General features: G+C 45.7%; 1 protein-coding gene across 1 annotated transcript in view; it reads right to left on the bottom strand.

The window, feature by feature from the left end:
- Positions 1 to 1,354: 1,354 nt before the first annotated feature.
- GLG1 (golgi glycoprotein 1) overlaps positions 1,355 to 23,474 on the bottom strand; it is a 152,560-nt gene continuing 130,440 nt past the window's right edge. Inside the window, 12 exon segments of the mRNA XM_030298555.1 lie at positions 1,355 to 6,473; positions 8,453 to 8,559; positions 9,178 to 9,298; positions 11,110 to 11,217; positions 12,411 to 12,512; positions 12,703 to 12,845; positions 13,775 to 13,898; positions 16,214 to 16,351; positions 19,532 to 19,624; positions 20,828 to 20,945; positions 22,070 to 22,158; positions 23,181 to 23,294. Coding sequence (XP_030154415.1) covers positions 6,306 to 6,473; positions 8,453 to 8,559; positions 9,178 to 9,298; positions 11,110 to 11,217; positions 12,411 to 12,512; positions 12,703 to 12,845; positions 13,775 to 13,898; positions 16,214 to 16,351; positions 19,532 to 19,624; positions 20,828 to 20,945; positions 22,070 to 22,158; positions 23,181 to 23,294 — 1,425 coding nt within the window. The 3' untranslated portion in view covers positions 1,355 to 6,305.

The raw sequence follows: 23,474 nt of genomic DNA, 5'->3' as shown, positions 1-23,474 counted from the left end.
GACGTAGGATCCTGGGACCAAGGCCAATAGCTTCCAGGGGAGGGACGTCCAGGGTATGGTCTGGCTCTGAGGACAGGTCAGCCACTGCAGGCTGGAGCCTGAAAGTCATACAGGTCCCAAGGCCACTCTGGCCGGTCAGAGGGAAACGCATGTGGCAGGGGCAGACCGTCATGTTTTGCTGCTCACTAGCTGAGAAAGCCGGGTCACACCCACCCTCTCTCACTTCTTCATCTAGCAGAGGGTTGGGTATCTAAAGTTCTCCCCCTTTTTGGCTAAAATCCTTTCATTCCTCAGCCCCTTTTGAGAACAAATGCCAAATGCCTCTGAGGATTTAAGTTGGCCAAGCGTTTTTAATCAGAAAGATCACACAGAAGTTGAGGGTAGGGTGATTCCTTCGGAGACTGCTAAGGCAGCACGGTCCCCACTACTGCTGTGGCATCCCGTCAAGGGGCCGATGCTGCGAGCTAGGGAACCCACTTCTCCCTTGTGGGAATACCAGTGACTTCATTTCCCACACTTGCACCACAGCAGGCAGCCTCTCTAAGACTCTCAGGAGCATCTGGCCCCTGACTCCTCCCATCCAGGGCCATGGCTGCCCAGAGTTCCCTACGGAGTGTTTCCAGTTGTTCTCTCTTCCTCTTTTGTTCTTCTACGCTTCGCCTTCTCCTGGCCTCCACGCTACACGCAGGCCCACCATCTCCCGTGTGACAGCTGCAAAAAGTGGATCTGAGTTCTGAGAAGAAACCCTGGGCCCAGAGTCCTCTGGTCCTTTCTCACCGGGCATCCTAGCACTCAGATCCTGGTACAGAGGTTTCTACTTCGAGAAATCCTTGTGTCCATGCAAACTCCTTAAGTGAGGATTTTGTAACACCCACATGCAAATTCACTTTGCCATAGCAAAGGAGACGGAAGCCTCAGGAAGGGTGTCACAGGGGTCACTGGCCCTGGGACTGGGCTGTTGGAACGGGGAGGTGAGGGCTGATGAACAGGGACCTGACAGGGCATGGACAAGAAATGTGGCCTAGTTCCGGGCCCAGAGGGAAGGTAAGGTGACCACTAGAGACCAGTGCATCCACGTGCCTTATGTGCAACGATGGGTCCCAGCTACGCTCTCCCCAGGAAGGAGCCTTATGATGTGGTTTAAAGTGAGTAATTCCCAACACATCAACCTGACGATCAGAAAACCTTGGATCCGGCCTCTAAAGTTCCTGTGGTCCTACCCTGCTTGACCTATTTAGCTGAGGAGACAGAAACGACACCACCAAGCGCAGCGAGTAGGGTCAGGGTGCACAGCTCAGGAGATGCTCCTCACAGAGCAGTTGGTTGGGGGCGTCCTCCCAGTCACCAGAGAAGATTTAACAAGTAAAAACCTGCAAACTCTTTATTAAATTCTCCCATTTCATCTGTACAGAAAAAAATGCACATTATGTTCAGGATCTCAGTAACATCTCAAAATTACACAGCATGAACATGTAAAAACAAGGAACTGCTGGGATTTTATACATAGAAAGAAAAATCATTTACAAAAGAGGCTTGTTAATTTTACTTTTCTGTATTTTCTCTTTCTTAAAAAAAAAAAAAGTTCAAGGCCTAAGATGTCACACAGCATCTGCTGTTCAGTCTGTTTTCCTGCTTGGACTGACATGGGAACACTGTGCCGGGAGAAGCTGCTAGGAAGGCTCCTGCTGCCGGCTGTCCCGCTGGCCACCCGACCCCGTGCACTGACTGCAGTCTGCCCGGGGCCTCTCCAACCTCCCTAGCTCCTGGCATAGGCCTGCTGGGCTCTGGGGTCCAGGTTCCATGGGTTCCATGGGCTCCATGGGTTCCATGCTGGGGGGAGGCAAAAACAGAATATAGAGGCACTATCTGAATTTTCTCCTTGCCCAGGAAGGTTTCTCTACTCCATGTATCCCAACAACATCCCTACCGGTGTGTTGTGACAGATCTTGGGGAGGAGGAAGGAGAGGAAACCACCATCAGGATCCTGCTACCACCAGACTAAACAGATAGTTCCACCTTGTGCTCCAGATAACAAGCAGTCCTGGGGTCTCCATAGTGATCTCACTAGACGGCTGGGAGAAGCTTGTCACTCAGAAGAGTCAGTCTGGGTTTGCTATGACATATCTGTTGTCTGAGGTCAGGGCAAGAAGGGGGATTCGGCTTCAGACTCGAATGCCCTAACATGTGACCCTGGTCCTAATGGAGAGGAGGACCAAGAGGAGTGTATTAGAGAGATGGCCAACCAAAGACAAGAGAGAGAGAGAGAGAGAGAGAGTGAGGGAGGAAGGGAGGAGGGGCAGGCCAGAACAGGAGCTGTGGCCCCACGGCCCTTGGGAATCAGGGAGCAGTGGAGAAGAGGTGAAGGAGAGAAGTGTCCCTCAAGGCCGAGGAGAAATTCAGGGTACCAGAATGCTGCATTCGATAAAGCTACGTAGGTGCTGTCCAAAGCGGGGGAGAAAAAAAGGATCTTTCAGGTTTCCCAAATCCGTAAGAACCTGAAATACAAATATATATACCAAAATGCACACAATTCAAAAAGCCCTATGCTTGTGGTTCTGTGGCCAAAATTTAGGTTGAATGGGCCAGGCTGGATTGGCTGGCTGCCACGGGTCCCTTCCAGCTTCCTTCTCTGTATCCGCTTGCTTAAAAGAAGCTGGATGTGCAGAACATGTAGTTTTTGGTGGGGGAGGGGAAGAAACGGGATATGAAAGCTTTTTCTCAGAAGAACTTGAGACCAGCTAAGTAAGAAAGGAGGCCCATGAAGCCATCTCTCTCTCCCTGGATGACTCCCTAGAGTGGGGATCTGTGGGACAGAAGCTGTACCGCAAGCCTGGGGGTGGGGAGGATGGGAGACATTTCCAGAAGTCCTACTCACACAAAAGAGTGAATCTTTTCTTGGGAAGACAGGGAAGTCGGCACAGAAGTCCCGTTCCATTTTGTCTGATGAGTAAATGGATACTATAGACCTCTTTACCACTGGATTCTTTTATGACACAACTTCAGGAAATAGGAAGAAGTGAACTCTGACAATTCTGTCACCTCTTCTAGGAAAGCAGAATCTCCCTCCCTCTCTCGCCCAGGCAGAGCTGCTCACTGTTCCCCAGAAAAGGAAGCACAGGATATCAGACAGCCGGAGGCCTGCAGTGAATTCGAGCCAATGCCTGCTGAGTACCAGGACTCAGGATGCACTGGTTTGGAGTGCGTCGACTGGACCCACAGAACTGGCAGTGGCAGCCAGAGGGCCTCCAGGGAACGTAGAGGAGGAAGACTTTCCTGCTGGAGTGAACCCAAGCCTCGGCTATGCTCCTACCTCAGCACATCTTGCTAGCACAGGTCTCCTGGGAGAGCAGCAATAGCAGAGGATGGTCAGGGCCGCACCAGGGTAAGGGTCTCACTTCCAGGGCTACCCTTCTGGGAGAGAAACTCAGTTAGAGGGAAGAGTCTTGCTCTTGACAGTTGCCCTGCATTTCCGATCTCCTATACCGGAGGGCCTCCAGGCCAGGAGAGTAACCTCTCGGGGCCTCTGGAGTGTTCTGGAGCACACTTCATATGACTTCCCCAGACCCTGGAGAGAGCTAATAAGGCCAGATGAGTTACCTGGATTTTCGGCAAACGCCTGAGGCCTTGACTGTGGAAAACCCCCCACCAGCTGCTTGTTATTGTCCACAGGCTAGACATCAGAAGAGATAAAGGCCAAGGTCCATCATCAGCTTCTCCACTACGGCGATTTCTTCTTGAGTCGACTAGGTGATTTACTCATGATTGACCTCTGAGGCCAGTGACCAGAGGTGCCCCAGAACCTGTGTTATTATACCAAAGGGGGGCAGAATGGATACAGTTGAGCTGCAGGTTCAGAAGGTGCTGGGACCCCTGCAGGTAGAAAACTGCTCAGGACACTACCTGGGACTCTCAAGAACCAGTCATATGAAACTATTCCAAGCAGGATGGTGAAATGCTTTCTAGCAAAAGCAACAAAAATACTGGCAGAATTATCCCTTTTATTTATTGTATCATTTCTAAAGATGATAAATGTTTCAAGAATCAAAATCCTTTTCAAGCTTCCAGATATGCTTCAGACAAAGCCAAAATGTCCAGATACCTTAAACTATTGGTTTGTTTTACAGACACTAGGAGGGAGAACGCAGAGATGGAGAATGGTACCCGCACACTCACCAAATGGTGAATGTGTTACTCTATCCTGTGAACCATGCCAGACAGGTCAGTGGGGGCCTGCGTTGAGAGGACATCCCCGGTTCTCAATCCCAAGCCCCCAGGCCCAGGTGGGAACTCCTGGAGGTGGACTATCCGGACCAGCTCAATTCAGTCCAACAATGGTGGTGGTAGGGGTACGCTGCTCGGACTCCAAGAGTTTCAAGTTTTGGAAGAACCCCAGGACAGGTGTTGAGAATCAGGAAGACCTTAAGAGCAAGACTGAAGGGACCGAGCAGCTGAGCAGTTCCCCTTGGTAACTCGCAGTACCCTAGGCAGTGGGATACAGCTGGCTTCTGGATTGCACTGCCTCCCGGAAGGGGAGCAACGAGCAAAGAAAACCACAGTATTCAAATATACATCATTCAGATGAGACAAGGAGTAATCTGCATCAACCGATCCACAAACTGACCCACTTTGTATCGAACACATTTCAGGGGAGACAAATGTTGCATACATCCCGCAGCACATGTGGACAGTGGCAAAGGGGGGGCAGGGCAAGGAGGGGCGCCATGGTCTATGTGGACAGTTTTAGGCACGTGATTTATAATACTCTGTGGACGTCTAACAGGTTAATAAAATATATATTATATAAATATATCTCCTACTGTACATGCCGCCCTCTTGTGCACCCACTGTAACTCCATGCCCCAAACTCAAACCAAGGTGTGCCAAGTTGCACTGTGATGCCTGCACTCCTCCCCTTTTACACTCCAAACCTGCCATCCCACACTGGAGGGACGAAGGAGGACGGCCAGGAAGATTGCTTGCATAAAGCTAGATTCTGGAAGTACAACATCTGATGATTCATCAAAGTACAACACTCAGCCAATGCCTACTACAGTGGGTGTACGCAGCAAATGGACAGAAAGAAAAAAACAGATAAAAGGCTCCATCTTTTAACGTAATAACTTTCCAAGTCCTCTCTACAAAGAGGCATAAGGGAGCTTGTCTGGGAAGGTGGCCTTGAGCCTGCACAAGGGTCAGGTTGGACTGCCAGTCACATCTTGAGACCACACTAAATCTTTATAAGCCATTGTCTTTGACTTGCACTGTTGCCTAAAAACTGAGCAAAGTGAACCAATCCCTGCTCCTCCTTCCTGCCCCGAGCTCCCTCTCTGCTGCAGTCCCTGCCTCCCCGCAGGCCTTCCAGACTAACCACCATCCCCAGCAGGGTCAATCCGAATGTAACTGAGTCCTGTGCTAGCCTGGAGGAGGAAGATTCCTGGGATCCTGCTCCTTGGGACTCAGGGTCCAGCCTCTGACCAGCTTCCCACTTTTGATCTCCTCCCCAACCCATCTGCCTCTGGCTTAGGGAAGCTCATGCTTGCTTTACCTCACTGAAGTGAGGGGGTCATAGAAATACTCATGGCCTGGGGTCCTGACCAGCAGTGGCTCTATTAAGGTGAGATCTGGAAGGCATCACTGTTTTAGCAGAAGAAAACAAGACCCAAAGCAGACTGGTCACTGATTTCCCACTCGTCGGTGAAGTCCATGGCCCCCACATGGTCCAAAGGTGCTTTTGAGAAATGAGCAAGACATCCCAGTTATATAGCATATTGGGTGCTGTGTTTTCCCCGTAAGTCCTGCTTCATTTTACAGTCACACAGAAGAAATAACCCCATTGCCCAAGTCAAGCCTGGAGGAGATGTGTTATTATATACATTTTTTTCTTTCTTTAAAAATTTTTTTTCTTTTGTTTCTTTCTTTTTTCTTTTTTTTTTTTGGTGGTTTTTGTTTTGTTTTTTTTTTTTTAAAAATCATTTGAGTTGCAGGTCAGGTAAGTTGGTTCTGGAAGTACTGGTAGTTCCATTGGTACGAGAGAGACTTGTCTACGGGCAGGTAAACCCAAATTTGCCAACAAAGGCAATAACCAAAGCGGCCAGCTGCTGCTGTTGCACAAATGGTCGAGGAGGAGGAGGACACCATGGACACGGGCGAAGTCTGAGATGGGACAACGCAGAGGACACCTGCTGCTGCTCTAACATGGGTGTTGATGCCACCTCCTAGAAGAACGAGGTGAGTGGGTACACTATACAGGAGGGCTGTACAAACTGGGCACTGGACAGGTAGTTCCTTTGGTGGTCACGGTGGCTCTACCTGTCCTTGAGCTCTCGTGTTACTCGCTTGGTGATACGTCCACACATCAGGCCAATCAGGAACAATATACAGATGCTCCCGCTGATCACAGACAGAATGTAGTTCTTTGATGGAGATGTCATCACTTGCATGGCGAGGTCAGAGAAGCCATCAGCCGGGGCCACCTGGAAGGACACACAGCAGCACAGGCCTTGGACACAGAACTGGGTTAGAGGCAGGGCTAGCTCTAACTTGCCCCTCTCAATTCCTAGTTTAATTTATGTCATTTCCTTTTGGGAGAAAGGGCAAGGGACAAGACAATCAAACACAGAGCTACAACTCCTTTTCCTGATCACGCTATGGTATATATCTACTACATAAGGCGAGAAAATACAGACAACTACAAAGAGGTGGGGTCTCATATTATCCATCTCACGCCATCCCCGCCCCTGCCAACCTGACAGCAGCCCTCACACTCAAGACCTGGCCACATAAGCCCTCGCAGAGCACTCAACAGGTTTTCAATCATTTAGTCCTCGTACCAATCCTTGAGAGTAGATTGTATTCCTCCCATTTTACAGATGAAGACCCACAGGCCAAGGGGTGGGACGTGATTACTTGTACCAGGTCACACAGGGTCTTAGATATTCTGATTTAGTATTAAAAACCACAGAGAACAAACAGTTGAGATTGTGTTGGATGCTGGTTCTGTATCTTGACTTTCTGTCACTCACCATTAAATAAGGAGTGCGGTCCCATCAGAAACAGTGTGAAAGTATGACTCAGGCTGACCGAGTACACTGCATTGCTCCTGTAATCACAGGCTCTGCAGCCTAGCCAGTCTTCATTCTCAGTTAGCCTCACTGCTTTTCTGAACGGACCTCTCTCTATGCAGCCTGCTATGGCAGAATCAGGGCCAAAAGGCTCCCCGGGTGCACACGGACCTGCTCTTTTGGGTCTCAACTTAGCCTGGGTGCCTGAGAGGGTGTGCCCAGAGATGTCTGGCTACATCTGTTTCTATGCTCGTCCCGCATACGTAGAGCAGAGTGAGATTAACGTGATCTGAGCACTGACATCTGTCGACACAAAACAAGCAGTGGAATCTCTTTGCAGCAACGTTTAGCAGCTCCCCAGCAGAAGCAGAGAGAAGGAAGAGACTGACTTGGCCCCTCTCCGCTGCCTCACTTAACGGAGGGCTTCCAAGCCAACTTCGTGCCTTCGGGAGAAGGGGTGAGGGGCGTATGTGCTACTTGGACAGCTGCGATCCCTTCTCTTCATTTCCCTTACTTCTAGGTGTGAAGACTTGTCACGGTCTTTCCTGTTTGCCTGGTACCCTTGACCTTTCATGTGGGTGACAGGAGGAACTGGCCAAGAAGCAGGGGGGTCCTCATGATCGCTTTCTTAACCTAAAGCAACTGGCAATGTCCATCCCGATGTGGGGTGACAGAATGTGGACCTAGAAACCTGACTTTCTCGCTGAGACACCTTGGGCAGGTCACAGTTTCCTCCATTGTAAAGTGGGGAAATAATCACTCCACTTACCCTGCTGCGTTTCAAGGTTCAGTGAGGTAGTATGTCCAGCGAAGTGTTACGCACCACAAAGCAATGTGCACATGAAAAGAACTGTTACTCTTCTCGCTGAGGCTGCATTTTTGTAGGAAAAATCTCCCCTAGCCCAAGTCTGCCTGGGTATCACACACATTCACCTGTCCTGATGTCTCTCTACCCTATCAGCGTTCCTGTTTCAGCCTAGCTGAGGGCGAAGGCCGGGACTAGTCCCACATACATATGCTCCTGCCAAACACTGACTAAAATCAGAAAAACGAGCTTTAAGACAACAGTGGCCAGCCTGGTTGCTTTCCCCTGGGCATGATTTCCGGTTCTCTTTGCACAGCTGGCTTTTATCCCATCCTTTGGGTGACTCACTTTTCCACGGTGGACTATGGGCAAGTGAGGACAAAGCAGTGGCCCCGGCAAAGCCTGCAGACACTGGCAAAAGGAGATGGTGGCCGCAGGCTCAGAGACAGCCAGGGAGGCTTCCAAGGGCAGTGACAGACTTTCCAAATACACTTACTGCTGGTCTCGCAACAAGGACAAAAAGACAAGTGGAATATCTGGGGAACGGACACAGATGGCCACTTCAGGAGATTCTCTTGGGCATTACCTTTGCTGCATAACTCCACATTTCAATCCGGTCATTGAGACGTTTTTTGCACTCAGGTTGTAACCTCACCCGCTTATCCTCCAGGGCCTCCATGAGACAGGACATTTCTGTGAAAGAAAAGGGATGAGAAGAGTCTAAAACTGTACAGAACAGAAATTTCTATGAGGTTGGGGAGGAGGGCACCTTATCACCAGAGAATTCAGATGTATAGGCTACACAAAGTTAAATCCATTCTAGGAAATTGGACCAAAGATTTAACATGGAGAAAAATGATGTTGAGTTTCCAAGGGACCAGCTGCCCACAGACCCTTAAAACCTTCTTATTTTATTGGGCATGTCTGGCTCAGAAACAACTTTCTTCTACCTGCCCAGGATCCACCCAGTGTGGCCACTGGGTGAGCTGATGAAGCTGCTCTAGTTTGGCCAAGGGGGAAGAGGCCATGATCATGAGTTAAGTTTTGCTTCCCTGATAAATAACTCAACCTTCCCTTTTCATCAGAACCTTACCTCTGGTTATGGCTAGGTCAGTTCAAACCTGCAGGATTATTCATTCCTAAATTCATTCTGCCACAAAAGCCTAGTCCCGGCATCAACCAGGCCCCCAGAGGATGTTGTCTGTGGTTGTGCTGCAGCTAGAGAACAGAGTACCCGCAAGTGCTGTCTCAGAAGGAGTCTGTGCTCCTCCCAAGGTAGTTCAGAGAGGGCCAGAGTGAACAGTGACTTACGACGCCCTCGGCCGGGGGTAATGGCTGCACAGTGGTGCTTAATGTCCAGGGCACACGCTGTATGAAGAACTGGGTCCACAAAGATGTCTGCTTTGCTTTCCTTCAGCATGTTTAACACTTCCTAAGAAGGAAGAATCATCGCAGAGCAAGCTTTTATAGAGGAAATACATCAGATTTGTTATCTGCAAATACTTTACATACGAAGAGTAAAGTCAAGGAGGGAAGGGTGTGGGTTAACAACAGAACTTACTCTGAGACAGGGACAATGTGGTGATGACACAAAGAATGCAGATTTTTAGCAAATGATTCCACACTCGGAGGCCTAGTATGATCAAAGCTATGTGCTAAACGAAGCGGGGGCTACAAGATCAGATGTGGGTTTCTGGCAGTCTGGTGGGCTGTATATGTTGCATACTAAATGTTAGTATTTAGGGGCGCCTGGGTGGCGCAGTCGGTTAAGCGTCCGACTTCAGCCAGGTCACGATCTCGTGGTCCGTGAGTTCGAGCCCCGCGTCAGGCTCTGGGCCGATGGCCCGGAGCCTGGAGCCTGCTTCCGATTCTGTGTCTCCCTCTCTCTCTGCCCCTCCCCCGTTCATGCTCTGTCTCTCTCTGTCCCAAAAATAAATAAACGTTGAAAAAAAAAAAATTTAAATGTTAGTATTTATATCGGTTGGTATAATACGGCTATTTTTTTAAGAAAAATGAAAATGTGAAATCTAAAAACCAGAGTTTTGGGGCACCTGGGTGGCTCAGTTGGTTAAGTGTCCAACTTTGGCTCAGGTCATGATCTCACAGCTTGTGAGTTTAAGCCCTGCCTTGGGCTCTGTACTGACAGCTCAGAGCCTGGAGCCTGCTTCAGATTCTCTGTGTGTCTCTCTCTCTCTGCCCCTTCCCTGCTCGCGATCTGTCTCTATCTCTCTCTCAAAAATACATAAACACTAAAAAAATATATAAAAAAAATAAAAACCAGAGTTTTAAAACTCCCAGGCAAACAAAGACAAATGTTTGCATAATGTTTCATGTTACCTCCGTTATCCTCAAAAGATAAAAAAGATTCACAGAGCATAATTTTTACTGCAAGAAAAACTCTTAGTGAGTCTAAAGATGTCCTAAACAAGAGGAACATAACCATGATGGAAGTGACATCAGCTCTGCAGACTTTCCATTTAGACTTGAAAGAACAGGAGGTAACAACAGGCCAAAAGTGCTTTCTTAAGTAAAAATTAGTTTGCTCTCAAGAGAAAGACTACAGGCCCTGTAAAGCAACAATAATAAAAACAAGAAAACAAAAAACAAAACTCAAATATTACTCTTCAAAGTTAAATGGGATCATCTGATGACAAACCAGTCCAAGGAAAACATCTGGATTTAGCTTTTAGCCATCTCCCATTATTCCTCAGGCCGTGTGGAATCAGAAACATTTCAGCAGATGAAAATATCTGTGTACAATATTCAGTGACTCAAAAATGACATCACTCAAACACTTTTCAAAAAAAGACAAAGCCTTTTTAAAAAGATCAAATGTATTATTTCATTTGCAATTTTCCAAGATAATGTATGCTTAATAGTCATGTTTTGATAACTTCATTTTTATAAGCTATTTCTGAAATGATTTTTATGAATGCAGTATCTTTACTGATACTATTGGACTTGACATTTTGCTTTCAGTTCTGCACTCACAGGGCCTTAAACCACGGCCTGGTCATGGGGATCAGACATGTTCATAAATAATCAGTACATGTGGAAGAATGTCTCAGTTATAGGTGATTAAGTGTCAAGAATCTAGTGAAAGTTTCGTAAGAGGGAAGAAACGTATAATCCCGGGAAGGAAGGTTTAGATGTTCTTGCTAAGATATGCAGACTACAGCATCAGAAGGGAAGAAAAAGTTTTGTGAAAAGCAGGCAGGGAAACAAGGCCACTGGCGGTATTACCTTCTTACATGCGTCCGTTTTGATTTTGAGCAGGTTAACTTTGAGGCACTCTTCTACTTGACCTGTCTGCTCTTGGGCAGCTGCTTCCTCAGCACACAGATTGGAGATCTGTTCCAGAGACACACAAAACACATCTCTGCTGTCACCAGAAACCCTGTCTCTGAAACCTGCAGGTTTGGTGACCCTCCCATATGGTCTGGATGTCTCCTCAGTCTCCTAGTGGACTTCACGCCCCGCCCCCTGTCCTGGATGAGATGCTGGGCTCCATTCACTGTCACAAAGACTGGCACACAGAGTCAAAAACCAGTCAGTATACTGACGTTTATGCTGTCAACCCTGACATTTGAGTCAGAGTGTCCCAGGACTGGTCACAAAGAAGGCTACTCCTTGATTCCACAGGAGGAAGGTTACATAGCCAAGTGAAATACTAAAAGCAAATGGCTGACATTTATAAAGGTTCAGAGTCAACCTCAACTCACAACTTGGCAACACACACACACACACACACACACACACACACACACACAGGTTCTAAAACACAGTCCACACCAAAGATTAAAAACTTAAGTCTTCCTTGGGAGCTGTGAGTGAGCATCTTTAAAAAATCTTCAGCTATGAACCCCTAAAACTGACATATGTCGAACACAGTTCTCCACATGGGCTTTTCTAGCTAGGAAGTCAAAGTCCAAAGACAGGCATTTCTTTAGCGCTATTATAGGAGCACTTTCTTCCCCCCCCCCACTTTTTTACCATTTATTTATTTATTTTTGAGAGAGAGAGAGAGAGAGAGAGAGAGCGAGCGAGCACGCGTGCGCGCAAGTGGGGGAGGAGCAGAGACAGAGGGAGACACAGAATCTGAAGCAGGCTCCAGGCTGTAAACTGTCAGTACAGAGCCCAATGTGGGGCTCAAACCCATGAACTGTGAGATCATGAGCTGAGCTCAAGTCGGACACTTAACCAACTAAGCCACCCAGGCACCCCAGGAGCACTTTCTCTTTCTGGCAAGTCTTGGGGAATTCTAGGTTGAGCATCAGAATAAGGAGAAGGAAGAACTATACGGAGACAGATATAGTAAAAGAACACTCTAATACAACAGAGAAATATAGAACCAACACTCAATAGTGATAGGATGAATGTCAAGTCTAATTCAGTGTCACAGGGAACCAGAAATTCAAACAATGAAAAGTCCAGAAGATGGGCCCTGGATTCAGGGCTAAAGGGAAAGACGGTACAGAACTTTTCTTCAATAAACACTTCTCTGACCAGCTCTGTTCACAACCAGCTTCAGACCCAAATCCTACCTCATCTGAGCAGTGTAGCTGGAGCTGAGGATCTAGTCGGTAATCCAGAGCAGACTCCTGGATAATAATCCGGATCTGGTCTTCACAGTCCGAAGAGAGCCGCTACATGTGACAAAAGGAGAGTTCATCAGCCTATTAGACAGCTTGAGCTTTTTATTTGGTCCCTGGTTTGGGAAGGTACGAAAAAGGTCTTGGGAAAGTAGGAGTAAGCTAGGGGCTTCCAAAGAAAAACCTGCCAGGAGTAGAGGGGCCTCTATAAACACACCTCTGCAGAGAGCCCAGGACTGTTTACCTGGTCAGCATATCTGAGCTTGAGGCACGAGATGACTTGGCCTTCCAGTTCCGAATCATCCTTGGCCTTAGTCAGGATACCATGGCAGAATTTAGGAATGTCAGCTTTACAGGCTTTCCTTAGCACAGGGTTTAAGCGGTAATCTAGAGTGGAAAGTTGTCAGTATGTGATAAAATATTCCACCTGGATTCAAAAATCTTCAAGATCTACCTTTCAAAAGGGTACATATTACATCAATGACCACAAATAAACTACTGATTTGTTTATGTGCTAAACATTTACCGAGCATTCATTACACTGTTTTTATTTTTTAAATTAAAAAAATTTTTTCTGGGTGCACGTTTTTATTTTTTATTTTGGGGGGGGGAGATGAAGAGGGGAGGAATATTTTAAGCAGGCTCCACGTGGGCTCAGCGTGGAGCACAACACGGGGCTCAATCCTAAGACCCTGGGATCATGACCTGAGCTGAAATCAAGAGGTGGATGCTCAACCTACTGAGCCACCCAAGAGTCCTGACTACACTGCTTTTAATCAGCAATATAATTAAATGAAAGGGTAGATGTGGACACAGAGACCCCAGGAATTCTACCTTGCAGCACGTCTGTGGGGTCTGCTGGTACCAGTATTCTTTAGTAGTTCTCAAAAAAACCACTCAGCCATCACCAACCTTCCCCATAACAGATGCTTTGGAAAACACTGAGAAAGCACTGAGAATACTGGACTCATCTTGCCCACTATGTTATAAGGTCTTGCAACTCAGAGCTGAAATTTCTCTGTTCTAAAAAAACATTACCCATATAGTCTCCTGCCACATGCATGAAGTTTTGTTAAATCTCTAGACTTTTCAAAGAACTCCAGCCTTGACTTCCTCTGTCTCATCTTTCCTATGACTTTCATTCTGCCAAATACTCTTTGAAGGAAGAATATGTTATTTTCCTTACTAGATCCAGACTCTTCCCTTGAAATCCACAGGCAACAAAATATCTGTAGTTTAATTAGGTAGATATATGTCGACTCAGCTCCATTTAAGCCACATTCAATGGAACCAGGAAAGCCAAGCCATGATGTTACCTGTGTTCTGAGTGATCTGGCGCTTGGTTATCATCTGTTTGCATTTGGGATCCATCAATTCACTGTTCTTATTTTGCTTCAAGCACTGCAACATGGTTTTGGAATCTGCCTCTGGACAGAACCTCTGCAAGAAACAAAGATTTACAAACGCAGTTATCCAAATATGGCAATGAACATCATCTGCATCACCCTTCCACCTACTGGTGAGCTAATGACAAAATCAGCTTGAAGATATCACTTGGTACAAGAGAAACAGCTAAGCCTGAATAAACACCCAGACTCCACTTCTCCTTTTATCGAGTCTCTACTATATCTCTCACATTTCTCCCTACTACCCTCACTGTTTCCTATTTTGCACAGGATTGATTCTGTACCTGCATGGCTATGTTACATTACATGGCATCTCATGATCTTAAACACTGTTAAAGTAAAAACATAACATTGTACCAGGTGGCCAGGTAGCCCTCAAGCCATATCCACCCAATCCCAATGGGAAATTTAAAAATTACCCACTGAACAATGTGAACAGGAATGTGGGTTAAGGACCTGTCTAGTTCATCTTTTAACTATGGGGGCTATAATGCTACCAAACGGTGTGGGGCTAGTCCCTGTACACTTGTTAGTGTCCTTGAAGTCAGAGATCCATTTTGGACTAACAATAAATTCTACCTCTATCTGCTAATCAATAGTGTATCTGCTAATTACAGCCTACGGATACCTTAATATAAGTTGATGACTGATTTTTACAAAAGTCATCAAAATCTTACAAAATTCCCTCAGATCAGAGCCTGGCATTTCAGCTTTTACACAGGACTCAAATCTACCAGGGTCAACTAAAGACATTTCTAACTTTCACAATTCTATTTGGTATCTGAAAGAGTGAAAAGCAGCGTTTTATTTTATTTTTTATTTTTTAATTTAATTTTTAAAAATTTACATCCAATTTAGTTAGCATATAGTGGAACAATGATTCAGGGGTGGATTCCTTAGTGCCCCTTACCCATTTAGCCCATCCCCCTTCCCACAACCCATCCAGCAACCCTCAATTTGTTCTCCATATTTATGAGTCTCTTCTGTTTTGTCCCCCTCCTTGTTTTTATATTATTTTTGTTTCCCTTCCCTTATGTTCATCTGTTTTGTCTGTTAAAGTCCTCATATGAGTGAAATCATATGGTATTTGTCTTTCTCTGACTGACTAATTTCACTTAGCATAATACCCTCCAGTTCCATCCAGGTAGTTGCAAATGGCAAGATGTCATTCTTTTTGATTGCCGAGTAATACTCCATTGTATATGTATACACCACATCTTCTTTATCCATTCATCCATGGATGGACATTTGGGCTCTTTCCATACTTTGGCTATTATTGATAGTGCTGCTATAAACATGGGGGTGCATGTGTCCCTTCGAAACAGCACATCTGTATCCCTCGGATAAATACCTAGTTTTGCAATTGCTGGGTCGTAGGGTAGTTCTATTTTTAGTTTTTTGAGGAATCTCCATACTGTTTTCCAGAGTAGACCAGCATTTTATTTTAAAAGTAGTATTTTATTTTTTAAGTAACATTTTATTTTAATAAAGCATTTGCTTTTATTTTATCTTAAGTGTATTAGAACCTTAAATTTAAATCTCTTTATACATGTGGATACAACAAGGAACTGGCATTTAGGTTCTCAAGTTAGCCTGTTACAGAGAACGTTCACTGGAGAAGTATACGAAACAAAAGAACATATAAAATAGAAAAGCCTTTTGACTGTGGTTAGGTGGACGATCAAGACATTTGGTGGTGACTTTCTCAACATACCTACCACTAACTGCCCTCAAAATCAATCATATATTTACTGGGTATCTATTTACTTGTGCCTTAGGTCAAAGTGAGGTCAGTTAGCTTAGCTCGATGGTTGTCAAACTTGAGCGTGCATCAGAATCAACTGGAAGGCTTGTTAAAGCTATTAGCTCTGCTCCCAGAGTTTCTGATTCAGTAGGCAGAGGGTGGGGCCCAAGCATTTGTAAGTTTCCAGGGGGTGATGATGCAGTTGAGCTAGGGACCACACCACGAGAACCACTGTCTCCTCTGTATAAAACAGGTTGAGTGGGGGCGCCTGGGTGGCGCAGTCGGTTAAGCGTCCGACTTCAGCCAGGTCACGATCTCGCGGTCCGTGAGTTCGAGCCCCGCGTCAGGCTCTGGGCTGATGGCTCAGAGCCTGGAGCCTGTTTCCGATTCTGTGTCTCCCTCTCTCTCTGCCCCTCCCCCGTTCATGCTCTGTCTCTCTCTGTCCCAAAAATAAATAAAAAAAAAAAACGTTGAAAAAAAAAAATTAAAAAAAAAAAAAAAACAGGTTGAGTGGAAAGATTATAAAATTTGCTCCAAAGTTTAAAGAAGCTTATGTTGTTATTTTTATTTACCCTGTACTTAGCCCCTGCTTTGGGATCCCTTACCTTTATCATCTGCTTGCAGACTCTCATAAGTGTATAGTCTAGTTCAGGGTCCATCATCTCTGTCTCCTGTAGCTTAAAAACTTTCTGGTGGCAACGAGTACTTAGCTGCTTCTTGTTTTCTTTCAGGCATTCAATAATCTAGGGCATAAGAATTATGGTCAAGTTAAGGGATGTATCAGGGATTGATAATCTATATGTTCTCACTACAGCATTCAGTTCTTAGCGCATCCCCTCTCTTTCATTCCATTCCTAATTCCAAGGTAAGAGGAGTCAGAATTTCCTCACCAAGGAGAATTATGCTTGCAGATTTACAGCTTTAGGTCTAACAGTGAACCAGACTGTATAAAAATAATGGATGAGTTGAGCAGGCTGCACTGGAGGCTAAAGGGAAGGAATCCCCCTCAAGATTCTTGGTTTTTTCTGTCCTCTAGCTCTTCTTTGTCAAGACTCCTTTTGGAGCACACATTAGGCACTCTGCTTTTCTAGGGAGCAATATCCCTGACTAGTCAGTAGGCACAAGCTAGGAGGTTCAGTTCCACTCACCATTTACCCCATGAGAATAGAGCATTAGACGCCAGGTATGAATGAGGCCCAGTCGCTACCCCTGATAAATACACAGTCTCACAGGGCAAACTTTTATAAACAACTACAATAAACAAATCAAAAAATAATAAATAAATAAAACAATGGGTGGCTCAGTCGGTTAAGCATCTGACTCCGGATTTCAGCTCAGGTCGTGACCTCGTGGTTCGTGGGATCGAGCCCTGTGTCAGGCTGTGTGCTGACACTGCAAAGCCTGCTTGGGATTCTCTTCCTTTCTTTCTTCCCCTCCACCCTCCCCTCTGTTTCTCTCAAAAAATAAACAAATATCTAAGAAAAAAAAAAAGACGAGGGGTGCCTGGGTGGTTCAATTCATTGGACATCTGGCTTCGGCTCTGGTCATGGTCTCACAGTGCGTGAGTTCAAGCCCTGTGTTGGGCTCTGTGCTGACAGCTCAGAGACTGGAGCCTGCTTTGGATTTTGTATCTCCCTCTCTCTCTGACCCTCCCGTCACTTGCACTCTGTCTCTCACTCTCTCAAAAACAAACTTAAAAAAAACAGATGAGGGGCGTCTGGGTGGCTCAGTCGGTTAAGCGTCCGACTTCAGCTCAGGTCACGATCTCGCGCTCTGTGAGTTCGAGCCCCACGTCGGGCTCTGCTCTGATAGCTCAGAGCCTGGAGCCTGCTTCGGATTCTGGGTCTCCCTCTCTCTCTCCCCATCTCCTGCTCACACTTTGTCTCTCTCTCTCTCTCTCTCTCAAAAATAAATAAACATTAAAAAATTTTTTTTAAAAATGAAATAAATGATAAAGAAGGGAAGCAGATGGGAATCTGCAGGAACTAGAGCTGTAGCATAAAGTCATGAGACTTCTATGAAATCTTCAAGGGACAACCAAGAATCACCAAATAACTGAGAGGAAAAAGTAAGAGAACAATTAAAAAAATATATTTAATGTCCTCAGAACAATACAGAAAGAAATGGTAAACCAGAATCAAGAACAGATGGTTATGAGAGGAACCAGTAACAGATTCTGGAAACAAAAAATAAAACTCCCAACTGGGAGTCTCTCTAAAAACAGAATGGACACAGCTGAAGAATACATCTTTAAGCTGGGAGACAGACCTGAGGAATTACCTCGATGCAGTACAAATAACAAAGAAATGGCAAGTATGAAAGAAAAAGTGAAGAGACATGGAGGACAGATTCAGATGTTCCAACTGTCTAATATGAGTTCTAGAAGGAAGTAAAAGCAAGGCAGTATTTGGAAGAAAACAATAATTGAGAATTTCCCCAAATTGAGAAAAACATGAATTCTGAGACTGAAAGAGCCAGCTAAGATAAAGAAAAAAAAAAAAAAAAACCCACCCCTGATTACATGCCAGCGGAATTATGGATCATTAAAGATAAAGAGAAAATTCAGAGTAGATGATCTGCACAGACACGAGAGTGAGATAGACATCAGCAATAGCAGATACAAGACGATAATGAAGCCACTATCTCAAAGGCTAAAGCACCAGTGTGGTGCTTTCAGGGCAATTCCCTGAACTAGAAAACGTAGCTGAGTCACTAGAAGAACATTACAAGAAAAAAAAAAAATCACTTCTTTGTACTTCATTCCTGACTAATACTAATTCAGGACAGGGCCCAGTTCTGTGCGTTAAAGAAACAAGATTTCCCAGGTGATTCCTATGTGACTTCCAGTTAAGAACTTTTGTGCAACAGGCACAGAGTAAGGGAATAATCAATTCTGGAGGTACACGGTGTTAGAGAAGCTACAGAGAGGAGGAGACATTTGAAGGATTGTGAAGAGCTTCTTAGGCAGACAAGGTGGAGAAGGACAAGCTAACCTGAAAGGGGGAAGAGAATGAACAGGAGAACATGAGGAATGCAGGTAAGGAACTTCCTTTGGGAAAGTCTGGTAAAGCTTAGGAGGGGATGACTAGGCTGGACAGAATGTGACGAGGTTCATTCCACCAGCAAAGAATTCACGGCTAAAATGTTGACTTCACATTTTCTTTTTTTTTTTTTTTTTTAAGTTTATTTATTTATTATGAAGGAAAGGGCAGGGAGAGATTGTGGGGGGGGGGGTACAGATGGGGAGAGAGAGAATCCCAAGCAGGCTCTGTGCTGTCAGTGTGGAGCCTGATGTGGGACTTGAACGCATGAACCGTGAGATCATGACCTTAGCCAAAACCAAGAGTCAGACACTTAACCGAGTGAGCCACTCAGGCGCCCCCGCTCTTTTTTTTTTTTTTTAACTTAAAGTGTATTTTGAGGGGCGCCTGGGTGGCTCAGTCAGTTGAACGTCCAACTTTGACTCAGGTCATGATCTCACACTCATGTGTTCGAGCCCCACATCAGGCTCTGAGTTGACAGTGCAGAGCCTGGAGCCTGCTTCGGATTCTGTGTCTCCCTCTCTCACTGCCCCTCCCCCCTCACACTCTGTCTCTCAATCTCTCTCTAAATAAATAAACATAACAATAAAAAATTTTTTCAAGTGTATTTTGAGAGAGTGAGAGATAAAGAGCACAAGCGCACAAGTTGGGGAGGGACAGAGAGAGAGAGAGAGAGAGAGAGAGAGAGAGAGAGAGAGAGAGAATCCCAAGCAGGCTCCTCACAGCCAGCAGAGAGCACAATGTGGCGCTCAAACTCACGAACCATGAGATCATGACCTATGCTGCAATAAAAAGTCAGACACTTAACCGACTGAGCCACTTAGGTGTCCCAAAATGTTACCTTCACAGTTTCACAATTAAAAAATATAAACAGACAGTTACCTGAGCATTGCCATACTGCACAGTGGAACAGTAGTTCTTGATGTCACTCTTGCAAGCTTCATACAGATCTGGTTCCAGACGGATGTCCTCTGTCTGTATGGGAGGGGGCCAGCATGGAAAAGTGAGGTTACTCGAAACTGGAGATGTCAAATGTTCTACATATTCACATACTGACCAGATCTCGTCTAGTGACCACAACCTTTACACAGCAAAATAGGAGCAGTGGGGCCACCGCAGTAAAAGGAGAGCTGGGATTTAGTTTCAATTCTGCACTAACTAGCTAGATGGCCTTGGACTTTTTTTGCAAAACAAAATGCTGCCACCTACCCGGCCCCTTCGCAGGACTGCTGTGAAATGAAGTAAGATAATATGATGTGGAAACCACTTCAGGAAATTAAAGCATTATATAAATGTAGGGTTCTACTTTTATTATTGTTTTATTGAAAGAGTGAGGTCCAATGCTAGGGACCCAAAGTCTCAATTACACTAGGATATCGAGGAGAGCTCCAATTAACACATAATTACCACTGAATCACTCCCACCCTACATGAAAATCTGGTAATGTAACTTTTGCAATATTACTGGTGTTTGGTGTTCATTACTAGTTTTTAGTTTTTATTTAGACTGAAGTGAAATAAGTAGAATTCACAATACAGAATATACTAAGCATTTTTAGCTGTTTAGCTTAACCTCAAAAGCAACATAAGTTTCCCCTTAGAGCGCACACTGCATTCGACTTGCCAGTAACTGTTGTACCTCGTGATCTGTAAGCTCTTCAGGGCATGGCATTCCCCTGGAGACTGTTGTGGGTCAGGGAGTGGGCACAGATCTCCAGCTGACACGAGCAAATTGAGGGAAGGATCTGGCTACAGGCTGTGGGGGAGGGAGGAGGTCTCTCCTGTTCTACTTTCCTGCTGGAGACGACGTGGAGCAGGAGGCCAGAGCCGCTGCAGGTAGCCATGGTGAGGGGAAGCAGCCTTACCATGAAGCTGGTGCCATGAACAGCAAAGCAAACAGGGAGAGACCCTTGATCCTTGAGGGCATTACTGATGCACGGACTGTATCATGTGCTTACAGCTTGTCCTATAGTGAGCTTCCAGTTACATGCGGTAAAAATACTTTATCGGTTAGGAAAAGTGAAGCAAGAAGCTGTCACATGGTAAGATCTGAGCACAAGGCTCCAAATCTTAACAATCATAATAATGGCTAAAACCTTTCAATTTGCCCTCACCCTTCACCCAACTTTCCAGACCCGCCTCTGTTTCTGGGACCAGAGGCTGTGCTATGAGGCATTACCATCTCTAGCTCCTCCACCCGCAGCTGCTTGCGGCACTTCAGGGACACCCTGTGTTCCTTGGCTTCCTGTAGAGTGTCATTGCGCACAGTGGTGCTCAGACAGATCACCACGTCCACCCTGCCAAGGAAAGGAGAAGGCTGAGACTGGCTGGAGCCACATGAGGGCAGAGAGCCAGGGGCTGAGCTGGGGCAGGGGCCACATCAACACTCCAGAATGCCTGACCCTCTTTACCACGTTTTTGAATGCTTTTTCTAGAAGTCTCATTGTGTTAAAAGCGCTAAAAGCAGTAACCTGACTCTCTATGTCACAAATGACTGAAGGCGCACTACAATCCTGACAGGTAGGGAGGCCACAGAGGGGACGTAAGGACAGTTCAATGCCTGTTTTGCTAAAAACGTGAGACCAGAGAGGAATGCTGCTCTTAACTCTAGACTGTGTCTTTCTTTGATGAGCTGTGAAATTCATTCTTGAGAGGTACAGAACCTTAAGCAAAATGGGAACTTGATTTATATGAGGGAGAGACATGCGTTCTAGAAACATGCCTTTGCAAAGAGTAAGATGGAGGAATTCAGGCAGCCATGCTGTAAAAGCCCATCACTGTCTTCACTGAGACCTAATTCTTTTTTTTTTTTTTTTAATGTTTATTTTTGAGAGAGAGCCAGTGTGAGCAGGGGAGGTGCAGAGAAAGAGAGTGAGAATCCCAAGTAGGCGCCGCACTGTCCACGCAGAGCCCGATGCGGGGCTTGATCTCATTAACTGTGAGATCATAACCTGAGCCAAAATCAAAAGTGGGACGCCTAACCGACTGAGCCACCCAGGCGCCCTGAGACTGAATTCATAAATGAATAAAGTTTTTGTTTCCAAACTAGACCTCTAATTCAGTAAAAGCCCCTGCTGCTCTCCCGAAGAGTTAACATAATGGAATGATGTTGGGAGGCAGTTAACCTCTTATTCATACTATAACTGGCTTCTCTAAGTAACAATCTAAATCTGCCTCTTCAGTCAGACAGCCTGAACCTGGGAACATTAAAATCGCCCCTTTAGCCTCCAGGCTCTCTGTGTCAGAACCACCACCGTCCTCTGTGGCTGCAGGCAGCCACAAAGATCATGTGGCCACACAGCCCAAGTGCATGGCCGTACTACCAAGGGAGTGTGCAGGCCTCCAAGGCTAACCCTACCGGTACACAGGACATTTGTCCAGAGTTTAGGGAAGCAGAATTAATCAATTAAACGTTACATACTTCTTTTTTATGTTGGGGCAAAGTTTCAACACATCCTCCTTGCAGGCCATTTTAAACTTGTAAGAAAACCGAAAATCCTTCATCTGCACCTGAAAAAGATGATGAGAAAGAAAATCAGCAGCTCTGTGGCAAGTTCCGATTGGCAGTGCTGGCTGATTGCACAGAGACTGCAGAAGCCTGCCTTCCATGCCCTGTGAAACTTGCTCTCCATCTCAGACTTCGTGACCTGCCAACCTCCCCGTTATTCCCTCTGCTAAGGGTACCCTGGCGTTCCTGCCATTCCAATCATGCTGCTCCCTCTGCCACGAAGCCCTTCTCCCAGATCCTCCCTGGTCCGCGCATTACCTCCTCAGCATTTCTACCCAAACATCTCCTTCTCAAGTCCCCTTTCTCCTTCATCCTCTAGCCCTTATGCAGCTCTAGCCCACCTGAGACTCTGTACTTATTTGTAAACGTGTTTTGTGTCTTTCTCTTACTAGAACACAGAACAGACAAGGGCAGGGTTTGTTGCCCACTGTCTCCAGTACCCACACTCCAGAGGCCCTCAATATCATTTGGTAAAGGCAGCCACGTAGCCCATAGGCCCTGGGAAGAGATCAATTTTATACAGATGACAGATTCCATCCTCCCGGGAAGGAAGTGCTTGCTTTACCAGAAACACTTTCTTTAGACATGTGTAACTGTGAAAAGTACAGTTTAACCTTATGTGGATGCCAGACCTGGGTAGTACGATTTAGAAGAAAAAAAAAGGCTTAAAAGTTCAGTACGCTGATAGACATTTGGGCTGCTGCACTGAACAATGACAAAACAGCAGATCCCACTCATACTTGCTGTGCAAGCAAAGGTTAACGTATCTTATGAAAAGCAAACAATGTGACTCATCTCTATTCCCTAAGGGTACAGACTCCATCTTTATTTAGCACTGCATTCCTAGAGCCTACCATCGTGCCTGGCCATAGTGGAAAAGACCGTATTTTTTGAGGACCAGAGAGGACATATATTTGGAAAAAAAAGATTTCTCACAGAAGAGGTGCCCTGATGCTCTGGAAGAGAAAGAATTCAGAGCCATCCAAGCAGCCAAGACAGTCAGGATTTGCCTGGTGTTACTCACCAGCTGGAAGTGGGTAACTCCAATGGCGCACTTCTCATTCATATCCTTCTGGTGTTTGTTCTGAATCAGACACTCCATCAGGTCTCCAGAGTCTATCTGGTTATCTGCCACATCCTGGGGAAGGCAGTGCACATTTACATTTCATTTCTATAACAATTAGTGAACAAATCGTGCACCCTAGTTCATAGAAAAATGGAAAACGAGACTGATTCTAGAGCCTTCACCAACAAGATGCCTCATAAATTATACCAAAATAAGCCTGCGAAATTACAAGGGATGTTTATCAGTGTTTAT

This window comes from Lynx canadensis, chromosome E2 (genome assembly GCF_007474595.2).
Source record: "Lynx canadensis isolate LIC74 chromosome E2, mLynCan4.pri.v2, whole genome shotgun sequence".
Classification (NCBI taxonomy): Eukaryota; Metazoa; Chordata; class Mammalia; order Carnivora; family Felidae; genus Lynx; species Lynx canadensis.
This window is presented reverse-complemented; position numbering and strand designations above follow the sequence as displayed.